We start from the raw sequence: 14,376 nt of genomic DNA, 5'->3' as shown, positions 1-14,376 counted from the left end.
AAAAAAAACAATTTTAATAAAGAAACTGCCTTTGACCCTGCGTCGACACAAACATTTGTACAGTATTTTGAGTTCTTCAACAACACAAAATTCCATGTCGAGGAAAACCACTTGCTGAAAGGTATTTTGAAAGATTTGGGACAACTGGTTAATCGTGGGCTCAGTAAAGCAGTTGTAGGGCAACCTCGCTACCATGGGCCGCACGCCGTATCACGCTAGCTCTGCACACGTCTCTAACCTATGGGAGGGAAACTCCGATCCGTGTCTTTGATAGGCTATCATATACGCGCAAAATATGAAACGCTGTGCGTCTTCACAGGACTAATTGTAATATCCCTTATATTTTGATATTTTGAAGTCGCACTTCCAGGGGTTATGATCGAGCAAGGCATGCTGGGAAAAAATGGCAAATGAGATCGATCACCCCTGGGAAAGAGATTGGTTGTAGGGTTATTATGGACTTGAGTCAGGTCTCCTAACTGCTCATACGTGTAGAAAGGGTTAAGAGAAGTCTAGAAGCAGTCCTTCAGCCGCTGTTTCTTGAGTACTGCTGCACGCGGCTGCAGCACCTTTGGCTGCAGGTGGTGGTGGAGCAGTTCTCCTGGGTTGTGGTGGTTGTTTAGGCCGTGGCAGCGGGGCCCTCGATGGTGCTGTGCTTGGCTTCACCTGCTGCTGTTGCTTAGGTGTGTTTTCTTTGGGCTTTTCCTGGTAAAAAACAAAAGTACATTGGCGTTATTACTATTGTGACGTGCCGTGGTCAAGCGGTTTAGAGCACCAGACTCAAGTGCTGGTGATTCTGACCTGCAGAGTGTGGGTTCGATTCCTGGTTGTGACACTTGTGTCCTGAAGTCAGACACTTGCCTATTATTGCTGAGCCTAATTTAGATGGGACATAAAGCCATTGGTCCTGTGTGTTGTGTAATGTGCATGAGTTGCTGAATTCAGAAACCAAATGCTGATTTGTCTAAATGTCAAACTTAAGCCCGGTTCATACTTCCTGCGAATGCGAAGCAAACTTGACGTGAATTTGACGTCATACCCTCCATTTGCAGCGATTATTCGCAAGGGAGTAGAGCAGAGTTCAACTGCTGCGAATTGTTCGTTGCGAATTTGTGATGTCAAAATTCACATTCGCAGGAAGTATGAACCGGGCTTTATTTAGAAACTTAAAAGTTCGGGCATAGACACATTTTTCGAAACCCTTATAGAGAACCATGTAACTATTTATAAAGCTACGATCAAGAATGATAAAAAGTGCCCGAGTTTGTCAAAATACAAGATCTGCAAAGCGTTAACGCTCCACATAATTTTATCTGTTGTTCATTTGTACAAAACAAAAAGTGTACCCATGATTGTGGCTGTACACGTACACTTTTGTCTTTGTTTAACTGTTAAACACAAAATGGATCCTAAATTGGAGTACATGCAACAGACATGAAGCTTACAACACTGACACTCACCATTTCTTTTAATCTCTTGATTTTATGATGAAGCATAATTAGGGTAGCTTTGAGTTGTTCGTAGCTTGCAACTCGAATGGCCGACACCCATTGGTCACACAGCTGACCCGATGAAGCTAGGAAGTAGTGCTTCTTGTCACGGTCATCTTGAAATGCTGCTCAAATGGAAAAAAAAGGTGGTGCATGTAAACGGGGTTTCAACAAAGGTCTGTTACACAGTGTATCTCTTAGCCCCTGGATGCTATTTTTATGTCCAGATGCAGCAGCACAAAGCCCCATGTGCTTGTTTGTGACACCAAAAAAAATGGGTTCCAATCACAAGTTGATGCAACTCTCTCGATATGGCTTTTTATAGCCAAGCTGTTGAGTTCACCTAGCCCAAGCTTTGGTGTTGTCACAGCAGAGTGTGCGTTCGATTCCCGGTCTTGTGCCCTTAGCAAGGCATTTAACATAGTGCTTCGAAAAAAGTAGGGATAGTGCATTCTGCTCTACCAGCCAGGCTCCTAGTAGTGGATGGTATGCATGCCTGCATCCTTCTGTAAAGGGGGTAACCATAGGAGCACATACATGTAGGCGTCATTGTGTCCCTGGTTACAGTTGATTCGGGATGATAGCCCATCAGTTATAAATGTAGCCCTCACCTTTTGCCATCATACAGGCCCTGTTACGTTAGGTGATAACTCTTACAACAAAAATATTCATATGGCTCTGGTTCAGGCGCTTGGACCGAGCAAACCAGTAAGTCTGCTGCCACCTAGTGACTCATAATTGCAGAGGATATGATACTTACCGATTGAGAAGAGGAATCCTTTGTCGGCATTTATCTCTCTCTGCACAGAGTAACGCTCCAAACACAGCGCTCCGAGCGGCTATCAAATTTAAACGACAAAATACAACATTGGATAATAGGAAGAGTAGATTCTGTCACCAACAAATTAAATATATTATTGAGTAAAGAGCAATTGAGAGCTGTTGAAACATTTTTAGAAATGGCCCCTTTGATGTAACGTAGTTCTATAAAGAGAGATATTTTTCAAAACAAACTTGAATCCAAGAGAGGCTTCATCAGACACACAAAGCCTTTCTCAGGCATCTGGAAGATAAACAAATCTCTGCAACAAGGGTGGCTTTTACCATCATTGTTTCCAAGCTCAACTTTTCACAGGTAGTTGTTTTATGTATATGTTTGGATATAACAAATAAGGTATTTGACGATTAGTCAAAATTATACCCTGCCTTTAAAAACAGAGCTTTCACGAGTTCATTGCAAAAACAAATCCTATAAAGGTATAAAGTACCGTAGTTTTCGGATTATAAACCACGGTTTATATGTTGATTTTGACATTTTGTTGAACTCCTGCGGTTTATTCACCGGGCGGCTTGTATGCCGACATATTAATATTGGTGTCTAGGTGTGGTAAAAGTTTAAACAACCTATCGAAAGTCACCACCTAGTTTCTCGAAATACAGGTTGTCATAAAACTTAGTTGTGGAAATTACATCAAAACTAACGCCCACATTTTGCAGACAAACAGGAAATTTATTTGACCTTGAGCATGCATCAGTTCATTTAAACAGACTCATGTATGATTTGTCTTGTTTGAAGTGTAATGTTAGAGACAAGTTAACTACAGGAGTAGGAATTTTCAAATATGAAATTGAATAGGTTTAAATCTGATATAACGGAAGCTGGCATGCTAGGCCTTTTTGATCTTTGAAAAAGAGGTAGTAATTCGCGGCTCAGGCCTGTATGCTTGGTTTTTGAAAGGGCAAGGGCATCAATGCCTTTTCTCTAAGATAAAGGGCACCCTAAAATCTATGAGGAAATTGCAAACCTCAAGGGCACTGATGCAATGACAAGGGGGCTCAGATGCAATCACCTTCAATACCTCCGTGGCCTGGCAAATATATTTTACGGCTCCCATCGCTTTCAAACCTTGAATGGCAAAAACTTGTGCTGTAAGGTTGTAGCAGAACTGAAAGATCTACTGGATCTTGGGTTAAATAGGAGGCTGAACCTGAGGCTCTAAGAGAGGTCGATTGTCAAAAGTAAAACCTCCCACTCTTATTCATAGAAGCTCTTCAATCTCTTTGATTATAGAAAGAATGTTTCCAGGCTTCATTGAGCACATTTCTTTTTCCATCAAGTTCATATAGATTGTTTTGATTATAGAAAGAATGTTTCCATGCTTCATTGAGCACATTTCTTTTTCCCTCAAGTTCATACAAATTGTTTTTTCACCACAGTGTACCTCGAATGTTAAAACCTCTGAATACAACGATCCGACAAACAACTTCACAAGGTTGAACATTAATTTATGATGTGCATCGATTTGTGTGATTCGACTTCCACACATCTAGTTCAATCAAAACTCAAATCGAAATTTGTCACAAGTGACTGACTCAGTACAAATTTCTTTACAATCGCACAATCATGGAAAATTCCTTTGTCACACAGATGTGGCGCAGAAGCGCCTCCGTCAAGGCTTTTTTTAAATCGTGCGTTTTATTCTAGTTTTAAATTTGATCTAACCAACCTGTGAAGAGTTTCTGGTCATGCACAAAAGATACCGGTCTAGTAAACGTACGGAGCTACAGACTTCATGGTTTTGTCGCTTTTCACCTCAAAATTCAAGCCCTTTTGCATCTATTTCTCTTGAACACCGGCTATTATTTTTCCACACAGTATACAGTGCTAACACATACATGTACATGTACATATCGGTGTATATGGGTAAAAACCAAAATGAATATTCTTTATTCCTGATGCAAATTTAACTAAATTATTTGCAGTACCCACTGCTGAAACATAGGATTCAAACTGCCTCTAGCCATCGGGCAATTTCGGTAGTCTTGTTGGTATGACACTGCTCTAGAATTGAAAAGGTCGCTGGTTCGAATCCCACCCGAGTAATATGCCTACAGTGGTTTTTTACACAGAACCCAGGAAAGTATTGGGTATACAGTGCAACACACATTGGTTTATATGGGTATAACCAAAATTAATATCAGCTATTATAAATTAATTTTATATTTTACTACTTCCCTTCAAGGATGTCATGTAATGTATTAAATTTATGCCTTTAAGGAAGGCACTGTACAATGTCATGAATGTTAAGATGAAATAAATCATTAATTTAACTGAAGTGAGCTTTAATTTGTCTATGTGACTCGAATGAATTAAACTTTCTCATTTTCTTTTTTCTCACTCATTGTTATTTAATTTCTACTCCAGTATTTTTTTCCATCATACGTTCCGACCATCACACACTCTTAAAATTGCGAGACCTTACATGCTGTTAGAAAACTCATGGCTAAGTGTTTTAGTTCGCTTGACCGGCCTCCTGATGGCATGAAATTGAAAAAGTAGATTTGAATCCCATCCAAGGACGTCACTTCTTCCGTGAGAAATGAGGTCAGCTTTTATCTCTCTCTCTCCCCCTCTCCCCCTAATAGGGGGGGGGTGATAAAGGTCAAGATGAGGGTCAGGGAGCTCATTATCTTGTATCAAACACTGTGAAACAATGCTTCAAGTATACCTTTGGTTAATGGACCCGTTTGATTGCTCTAAAGGCACTGGACACTAATTTGGTAATTGTCAAAGACCAGTTATCATTTTGATGTATCTCAACATATATGCATAAAATAACAAACCTGTGAAAATTGGGCTCAATTTGTCGTCGAAGTTGCAAGAGAATAATGGAAGAAAAAATATCCTTGTCGAACAAGTTGTGTGCTTTCAGATGCCATGAACTCGAGACCTCAAATTCAGTTCAAATATTTCAGTGAGAAATTACTTCTTTCTCAAAAACTTCATTACTTCAGAGCCGTTTCGCACAGTGTTTTATAATCAACAGTTTTTCATTGCTCATAACCAAGTAAGTCTTTGTGCTTACAAGTACAAATATTTTGAGTAATTAACAATAGTGTCCAGTTCTTTTAAAGTGGAGTTCTTTCTGAAAAAATAGTTTTCAAGTATCCAGTTTGGGAATGATACCTTTTTGAAAGAACTGGGCTGGAATTTCATCTTTGAGAGGCCATGGGACATTTTAATGTGCAAAGGGCACTTTTGTTGTGACTGGATTCAAGTTCATAACAAAAATCACTATTCAGTTCATCACTTGACTTTGTTTCATTTTTACAATCTCAACCTATTGTTCAGGATTTCATTTATTTTTTGTAAACCAGTCCCTTCCTGTTTCGATACAATCGAGTCAGCGATGATTTTGTTCTTTCTTTCATCAATTCAACTCTGTATTTGTTTTCTATAATCGGGCAATAACTCATAGAATCTTCAACAATGAGAACGGAATAACCAACGCAATAATGGCCACTAAGCGGTTTTGATTACAAATTATGTACATTTTGAAGTTCATAAAAACCTGCTTTGAGAACAGTGGTTTACCTCGAGAGCTCGCTTGTCATCGTTGACTTTGTAATAAAACAAGAAGTTTCCCTGTAACCTGAACTCTCGTTCCCTGTAAGCTGAAACCAAAAATGAAAAGGAAGAGAGAAAGAGTTCCAAGTTTAAAATGAAAATCGCACTAAAAGCGTTAGTACAATTGGTTGTAGAGTGAACATACATGGATGTGCCAAAACGAGGGACTTCAAGATGAAACTCAAAACTGGGTTTGTTGTCCTTTTGGCTCACCATACAAATCAGGAAGAGGAGCCATCGGCGTATGGGGGGGGGCAAGAGGGGTTTATTTGCCGAAATTTTAGATATCAGATAACAAACTTTTAAAGTGTTTGTTTCTAACCAGGTAAAAAATTTTGTTGGGCTTTCTTCGTCTATTTTACTTAATTCGTGCTACAGGTGTTTGCTGGTTTGCCCAAATTTTGGGGTGCAATACCCCTGTCTGATCCCCTGTGTCACTGTGTAATATTCTGAACATAAAGAAATGATGTTCAAATGTTGACTTTGAGTCTGGTGTTATTCAATCCCTTTGAGTACCTAACCCCACAATAGATCCTTTTAAGTGTTTGTTAAAGGCAGTGGACACTTGATAATTACTCAAAATAATTATTAGCATAGAACCTTTCTTGGTGACGAGTAATGGGGAGAGGTTGATGGTATAAAACATTGTGAGAACAGCTCCCTCTGAAGTTCCATGGTTTTCTAGAAAGAAGTAATTTTCCACAAAATTGATTTCAAGACCTCAGATTTAGAAATTGAGGTCTCGAAATCAACCATCGAAACGCACACAACTTCGTGTGACAAGGGTGTTTTTTTCTTTCATTATTATCTCACAAGTTCGATGACCGATTGAGCTCAACTTTTCACAGGTTTGTTATTTTATGCTTATGTTGAGATACACCAACTGTGAAGGCTTGTCTTTGACAATTATTACCAACAGTGTCCACTGCCTTTAAATAAAAAAATTAAAATAGAAAGCTCTTTCTCCTGAAGATGTTGGTCTTGTGGATATGAATTCTGGTCCAGTAAACACTTGGAGCAACAAGCCCTGTGGTCTTGTTGGAATTTTACCCCAAATTTGAGCCCTACAGGAAAAAGGTCACAAGCAATTACCGACTCTCCACTTTAAAATTTCAACCCACATGTATGTCTCAGATGGATAATAGTAATAAAGAAGATAAATATAAAAAACACACAACCTAAATGTAGAGTACCAATGACAAAATTGTAAATGTACTTTTATAAATATCTTTAAGGAAACATGAGCTCTGAAGTTGCCCGAGAGCGACCAAAGTGTACATGTAGCTGTTAGATAATGTCATCGTTTGATCAAAATATCTCACTTTACAAAAATCGCAGTTAATTTGACCGAGAGTAAAAAACAGGTTCCTCTTGCGATGCATTAAGACACTTGGATTGATCTTAGATGTCCTGCTGAGAGTCTGCTGTTGCCAGAGGCCAGTCTGTGCAAGTACTTCCCGATGCTTCCACGGCTAGCTTACATTTCACACAAACTCATTTCCAATTTCTTCATTGCTATTTTTTCAGGGGTGGCAATGTGAGATGAATGAACATGCAGACCCTGTCTCAGAAAAAAAGTCATTACATTTTTCTTGTCTTTTTAGAGAGAGAGAGAGGCACACAAATTCATGAAAGAGACATTGAAATTTAAATCAAACTATAGGCCCCCAAAAAAGTAAACATGGTAATCTTACATTATCCATACATTGTACGTACACACGTACTGTACACACAAGTCAACAAAGATGGCATAATTTGAGTTTGTTTTTCGGTGCACACATGTTACAATATACATGTACCATAATACCAAAGGTAAACAAATTCCTGCCACTTTGTAGTGCAGTGTGGCAGAGCAAGCTGCATGTCCTGCGCAGAGGGGTTGAGCTCAGATACCTTTCCCCCCTCCTCCCCTCTCTTAAGATTCAAAGATGCCCTTAAGTAACCATTCATTCATTAAAATGGTCCCCCAATTTGTCTTCGTCCACCCAGTGCCCCCCCGCCCCCCACCCCCAACCCAGTGAACTACTTTTGTCAAGTCTTACTGCCTCATGTTTGAATGGGCAAGGATCGATACACTTTAACAGCGGTGAACAGTAGTGAGAGGACTCGATGCCGCTTTTAAAGTTTGCCCCATGAGCTTTTAAGATTTTCAAATGGAAGTGCCTTCCGGTTGCAAAATGGCAACGGCCTGACCTTTCAAAGAATGAAACTCCACACCTGAGCACCTCTTTAGAGGTACCCATTTCTGCAACGTAAGTTTTTAACGTATTTTTAACTTAAAGTAGCCTATATTTCCTACAGTAAAAACATATCACAATCTTGTGTTCTGACACGACAGTTGTTTCTATATAATCTTAACCCCTGAACCCTGAACGTAGCTTGTAGTTCACGCGCCCCGGGGGGTAACTGGAACAAGGGTATTAATTTTGGTTTTTACCCATACACCGATGTGTGTTAGCACTGTATACTCAGTACTTTCCCGAGTCCTGTGAAAAAAATATCACAGGCATGTTACTCAGGTGGGATTCGAACCCACGACCCTTGCAATTCTAGAGCAGTGTCTTACCAACTAGACTACCGAGATTGCCCGGCAGCTAGAGGCACCCGAGTAACATGCCTGTGATATTTTTTCACAGGACTCGGGAAAGTACTGAGTATACAGTGCTAACACACATCGGTGTATGGGTAAAAACCAAAAATTAATATTCTTTATCCCCGATGCAAATTTAACATCTATTATATCGTTGCGGTACCCGCTGCCAAAACATAGGATTCGAACTGCCTCTAGCTGCCGGGCAATCTCGGTAGTCTAGTTGGTAAGACACTGCTCTAGAATTGCAAGGGTCGTGGGTTCGAATCCCACCCGAGTAACATGCCTGTGATATTTTTTCACAGGACTCGGGAAAGTACTGAGTATACAGTGCTAACACACATCGGTGTATGGGTAAAAACCAAAATTAATATTCTTTATCCCCGATGCAAATTTAACATCTATTATATCGTTGCGGTACCCGCTGCCAAAACATAGGATTCGAACTGCCTCTAGCTGCCGGGCAATCTCGGTAGTCTAGTTGGTAAGACACTGCTCTAGAATTGCAAGGGTCGTGGGTTCGAATCCCACCCGAGTAACATGCCTGTGATATTTTTTCACAGGACTCGGGAAAGTACTGAGTATACAGTGCTAACACACATCGGTGTATGGGTAAAAACCAAAATTAATATTCTTTATCCCCGATGCAAATTTAACATCTATTATATCGTTGCGGTACCCGCTGCCAAAACATAGGATTCGAACTGCCTCTAGCTGCCGGGCAATCTCGGTAGTCTAGTTGGTAAGACACTGCTCTAGAATTGCAAGGGTCGTGGGTTCGAATCCCACCCGAGTAACATGCCTGTGATATTTTTTCACAGGACTCGGGAAAGTACTGAGTATACAGTGCTAACACACATCGGTGTATGGGTAAAAACCAAAATTAATATTCTTTATCCCCGATGCAAATTTAACATCTATTATATCGTTGCGGTACCCGCTGCCAAAACATAGGATTCGAACTGCCTCTAGCTGCCGGGCAATCTCGGTAGTCTAGTTGGTAAGACACTGCTCTAGAATTGCAAGGGTCGTGGGTTCGAATCCCACCCGAGTAACATGCCTGTGATATTTTTTCACAGGACTCGGGAAAGTACTGAGTATACAGTGCTAACACACATCGGTGTATGGGTAAAAACCAAAATTAATATTCTTTATCCCCGATGCAAATTTAACATCTATTATATCGTTGCGGTACCCGCTGCCAAAACATAGGATTCGAACTGCCTCTAGCTGCCGGGCAATCTCGGTAGTCTAGTTGGTAAGACACTGCTCTAGAATTGCAAGGGTCGTGGGTTCGAATCCCACCCGAGTAACATGCCTGTGATATTTTTTCACAGGACTCGGGAAAGTACTGAGTATACAGTGCTAACACACATCGGTGTATGGGTAAAAACCAAAATTAATATTCTTTATCCCCGATGCAAATTTAACATCTATTGGAACAAGGGTGTTCGACCATAGGGGGTGTCGACTGTCGAATAATCTGGATAAGGGGTTTTAGAACATAGGTTTGGGGCGCCACAACATGGCCAACATTTTAACAGAGTTTGTGTCCCTTTAATCTTTAAATGTTGCTGCAGTTCATTGAAATCAAAGCCAAGTGTGCTCTGTGGCTATAAGCCGGCAGTTTTGACAAGCGTATCTCTCTTGTGGAAGGAGTTTTGTTTTTGCTGAACAGCAGAGCAGCGCAAGGGTTACTTTTCCTAGAGCTAGAGGAAGACGGTTGTGCCTATGAAGACTAATTTTGCCATGTTACTGTTTTTGTCTGTGAGACAGAGTTTCAGGCAGAGCTGTGAGTGACCGTCAGTCTTTAGTGGGGAAGTGATAAGAGGCCTTGACTATCGGAGACCCTCAGAGCAGTTTGGTCAGACCGGGTTGTCGTCAGTGTAACTGAGACAAAGGTTCAAGATGGGTTTGATTCTTCTTGTTTCAGGGGGGGGGGGGAGTGACCAAGGTGCGGGAGACTTTTTTTGTTTTTATCATATTGATGAATCTTTTTGTATGTCAAGTATGGCCGAATAACACAGCATGACTTGGAGCAGCTTTAAGTGTCTTAAATGTACGTCCGACCCTGTGGAACCTGCCCTTTAATGATAATTGTTGGAACTTTTTTGGACACTGCTAGACCTGCTGCTGCAATTAAACACACTGTAAACTACGCTGTACAATAAATGTACATGTACACTGCCGAGTACTACAAATGTATTCAGCAAGTGCTTTGCGGGCCTACACTGTACATGATTGTCCGCTTTCTCACACCTTCATTCTTCATTATTGGTCGTACGCTCGATAATGAACAATTAACAAAATTAAAAAAGAACGACCGATAATGACATTGACACAATTTGAAAAAAGGAGGACAGCGCCCGTACGACTGGCATGGATCGGTAATGTCATGACAAATAAAGAATAAAAAAAGGAGTCATTATCGGTCAGATTAGTACTAGTAGTAGTAGCTAGTAGTAGGCAGATCACACTATTTTTCAAAGTTCTGCCAATGCCTTCAAAGTTTGTCTCATATGATTTAGCTTGATAAAAGAAACAAAGAACTGAAAAGCAAATTGAAATCCGACATTCGATTCTCTTTTTATGCAAATTTTTGTTTATTGTTTAAAGCACCTGTTTTAACCATTTACGGGCAAAAAGTGGAAAATGCTTTCTTTTCAGTTTTTCCTTTAAGTTTTCATTGTTTTTTCTCAATTTTAAACCCTGTTAGTGTTTCTTTTCTTATAGTACACAGGTCAAACCTACTTGCAAAAGAGAAATGGAGGTTCTATTACATTGAATTTTTTTTTTTACGGTCACCAAAAATGGCATATTATCCAAAATTCCATAACGGGAAACCCCAAAATGTTCCAAAAATGACTAAGTCCAGCTAATTAAATATGCGTGAGGCTCTCCTGGGGTAACTAAAGTAGTTACAGCTATGAAACTTGGCACAATTCTTGTTTGTGTATAGACATTTCTTTTAAAGTGTATATTTCAAAGTTTTACACGCCATTATGCAAATTAGCCTAATTAATTATTCATTTTGTACGCAAAATTACCTAATTTAATATGCGTGAGACTCTCCTGGGATAACTAAAGCAGTTACAGCTATGAAACTTGGCACAATTCTTGTTTGTGTATAGACATTCATTTTAAAGTGTATATTTCAAAGTTTTACACGCCATTATGCAAATAAGCCTAATTTATTATTCATTTTGTACGCAAAATTACCTTATTAAAAATGCGTGAGACTCTCCTGGGTTAACGCAAGCACCTACAACCATGAAACTTGGCACAATGAAAGTTTGTTATTTTACAGTACATTGTAGTTATTTACATGGTTTCATACATCATTCTGAGAATTCCACACAACTGCAAACCAGACCATTATACTGGTGCATCTCATACAGAGAATGAGAAACGTCAACAATTTTGCAAATTCAGGCACTTTTTGGAGGAGGTCTACTGTGGTGTGGGTTCGTTTTGATTTGGCTACATGTCGTTGTACTTTTTGGAGTAGTCCATTTAAGTTGGTACTGGTAGGCAAGTTGAGGTTGAGGGCAGAAAATATTGGTGGGAAATCATGTTTGTAGCTTTTGGTGGTCGAGTGCTCAATACGATATCTGATTGTCTCCAACAATGCTGTGGTCAGAATTCCATTCCAATGATCTGGTGAAAAGAAAAAAAAAAAATAATAATAATAATAATAAAAAATAAATTACATTTTTTGTTTGGGGCATATTTTCTCTTTTCGTGACAGTTAAAAATAGTGAGTGAAAGAGGCACATTCAAAAGGGTTAAATTAATTTTGTTAGGAATATGTAGCCACTTTCCATCACAGAGCTTTATCAATCCATAGAGCAATAAACTAGACTCCATGATCAATCTGAATCAAAACTTTGCAAAATGTAAACAAGCCGACAAACTATTCCCACGACCATACGGAGTACCAGCAATAAATGGAACAGCCTTGATCAAGACAATAGCGACATCCGATTGGTCAACCGCTTGATAAATGTGTCACGTGACATTTTTTTAGACGTTACGTTCACTGTACACCCGCCCTGAATTACTTATTTCTCTTAACTTTCCGAAATTTACTCTCTGATTTTACACAACAAATCTACACAGAGGGTAATTTTATAACGATATTATTAAAATATATTATCTTGAAAATTGAGGAAAGTGTTTATTTCTTACCTGGAACGCTGTATTCCGTAAGCAACAGGTCAATTTCGTCTGATGTCCAGCCAGAGATATGATCAACTTCGCACGCGAACGCTTGGTCATTGAACTCAACTGCTGCCGGAGGCTCTGAATTGACAAAACAAACATGTCCTATTTTAGAGCGCTATTACTGAGTGCAACGGATAACGAAATTCAACAATCTGCACATCATAACAAACTTTAGAATGTCTATTTTCATATTCTAATATAGAAGTATTCATATTTGAGATATATAGGGAAAAAACGGGTGGCTTACCTGCTCGCCGTTTCCCGCTTCTACTGGCCGCCATTTTGGAAATTTCGAGAACGTACGCATCAAGAGTAGAGTTTCCCCATCCTAAAAATAGCTTCACAGGGTCCCTACGTCACCGACTCACTCCGGAATCGTCCATTATAGAAGAGAATAGGGGGGGATTAAGCTGCGAGGTGGTATTTTTTCCCCTCCCACGCGCCGTCGCTGCGCGCCGGACCGACAAACTAAGTAACCCAAAACTACTGTAAAATCTATATTTCTTTACCAATTTGGATCAAATGAGCAGACAAACACAGGGGAAGTCTATATTTTTTAGTAATGTAATTGTTTTCTTTATTGAATTATCCAATTCTCCCTTAAACGACTTTGATCTGTACCAATCTTTTCACATTCGACCGTGCCGACCGTTGTACGTGTGAGAATATGCATGGTCGGCTGAAATGTTTACGCGCAGAGTGATCTGCCTACTAGTAGTAATGACCTATTTCGCAGGGGAAAAAAGTACAGTGCCCCAACCCTAGCTTGCTTGACTGGAACAGAACAGCTAGTGTTTACTACTTAGAACACACAGTGCCAGGAACACACCCAAATTCACACGGTCCAAATTCCACTAAAAATAGCTCAACTGGAATTGCATTATTATAAAATATAATAAACTGCATAGTAGACCTAGCTAGGGCTCGGCCTGCTTGCTAAGGAAGGAGGATAGGCTTTATAAATATAAAAGGCTTTCCATTCGTTGTATTGTAGTCATACCCTGTCCTTGTAGCTGTTCTCTAACGGGACGTAGCTTTCCCTGCTGTATCCCTTTGTAGAACAACTTCCCCTGCATGACGGGATTGTTGGCATTGTATGCCATTCGTGCCAACTCATTCTCACCGTACCGCATTGTTGTTGTTGTGGCTCGCTGTTTTTTTTTTAGTCACCCCAGTCTACGTCTCTCTCTCTCTGTTGAAAAAAAACTCGTGTATAATTACACCTTACATGTCTCGATCAGTCCTCAGTTATGATTTTGTAAACATGGACACGTGGTTTAGCACGCTCTGCCCATAAAGGAAATGACGGATTAGGTCGTTATCGTACTTGCATTTAGCACTAATCATCATCGTTTCTGTTCAACAACTATAAAAACATTTATTTTGGGAACTCCCCTAAACTTTGACCTAGAAATAGCGCCCTCTAGTGGTGAGTCAAATAGTTACACTTCTTTGACCAATCACAGGAGAAATTTTGATAAGAGATAAACTTGTTTCTTTGCTTGTTGTCTGCTCTTTGTAAAGAAGTATACAAATGGAAGGGCCCTTTACTATTCTTAACTGTTTCCTTTGAAGAGTGTGGTTGATTTTTAACAAATGAACATACTCTGAACTCCTTTGACAAGCGGTTTTTTTGTATTAGCTAAATTGTTCCCTTTTTTGAA

The 14,376-nt window shown here is 39.7% G+C and overlaps 2 protein-coding genes across 2 annotated transcripts; both read right to left on the bottom strand.

Moving 5' to 3' along the window:
- Positions 1-363: 363 nt before the first annotated feature.
- LOC117298014 (pleckstrin homology domain-containing family J member 1-like) lies at positions 364-14,100 on the bottom strand. The gene is made up of 5 exons (XM_033781233.1): positions 13,713-14,100; positions 5,866-5,945; positions 2,251-2,329; positions 1,461-1,615; positions 364-705 (listed from the first exon to the last, which is right to left on the bottom strand). The coding sequence occupies exons 1-5, from the start codon at positions 13,843-13,845 to the stop codon at positions 502-504; spliced, it is 651 nt and encodes a 216-aa protein (XP_033637124.1). The 5' UTR covers positions 13,846-14,100; the 3' UTR covers positions 364-501.
- On the bottom strand, positions 10,948-13,404 carry LOC117298015. The gene is made up of 3 exons (XM_033781234.1): positions 12,960-13,404; positions 12,677-12,790; positions 10,948-12,145 (listed from the first exon to the last, which is right to left on the bottom strand). Exons 1-3 carry the CDS (start codon positions 12,991-12,993, stop codon positions 11,820-11,822), a joined length of 474 nt encoding a protein of 157 aa, XP_033637125.1. The 5' UTR covers positions 12,994-13,404; the 3' UTR covers positions 10,948-11,819.
- Positions 14,101-14,376: the final 276 nt, after the last annotated feature.

Source organism: Asterias rubens, chromosome 12, assembly GCF_902459465.1.
Source record: "Asterias rubens chromosome 12, eAstRub1.3, whole genome shotgun sequence".
NCBI classification, from domain to species: domain Eukaryota; kingdom Metazoa; phylum Echinodermata; class Asteroidea; order Forcipulatida; family Asteriidae; genus Asterias; species Asterias rubens.
The sequence above is the reverse complement of the archived record's forward strand: the minus strand, read 5'-3'. Positions and strand labels throughout refer to the sequence as shown.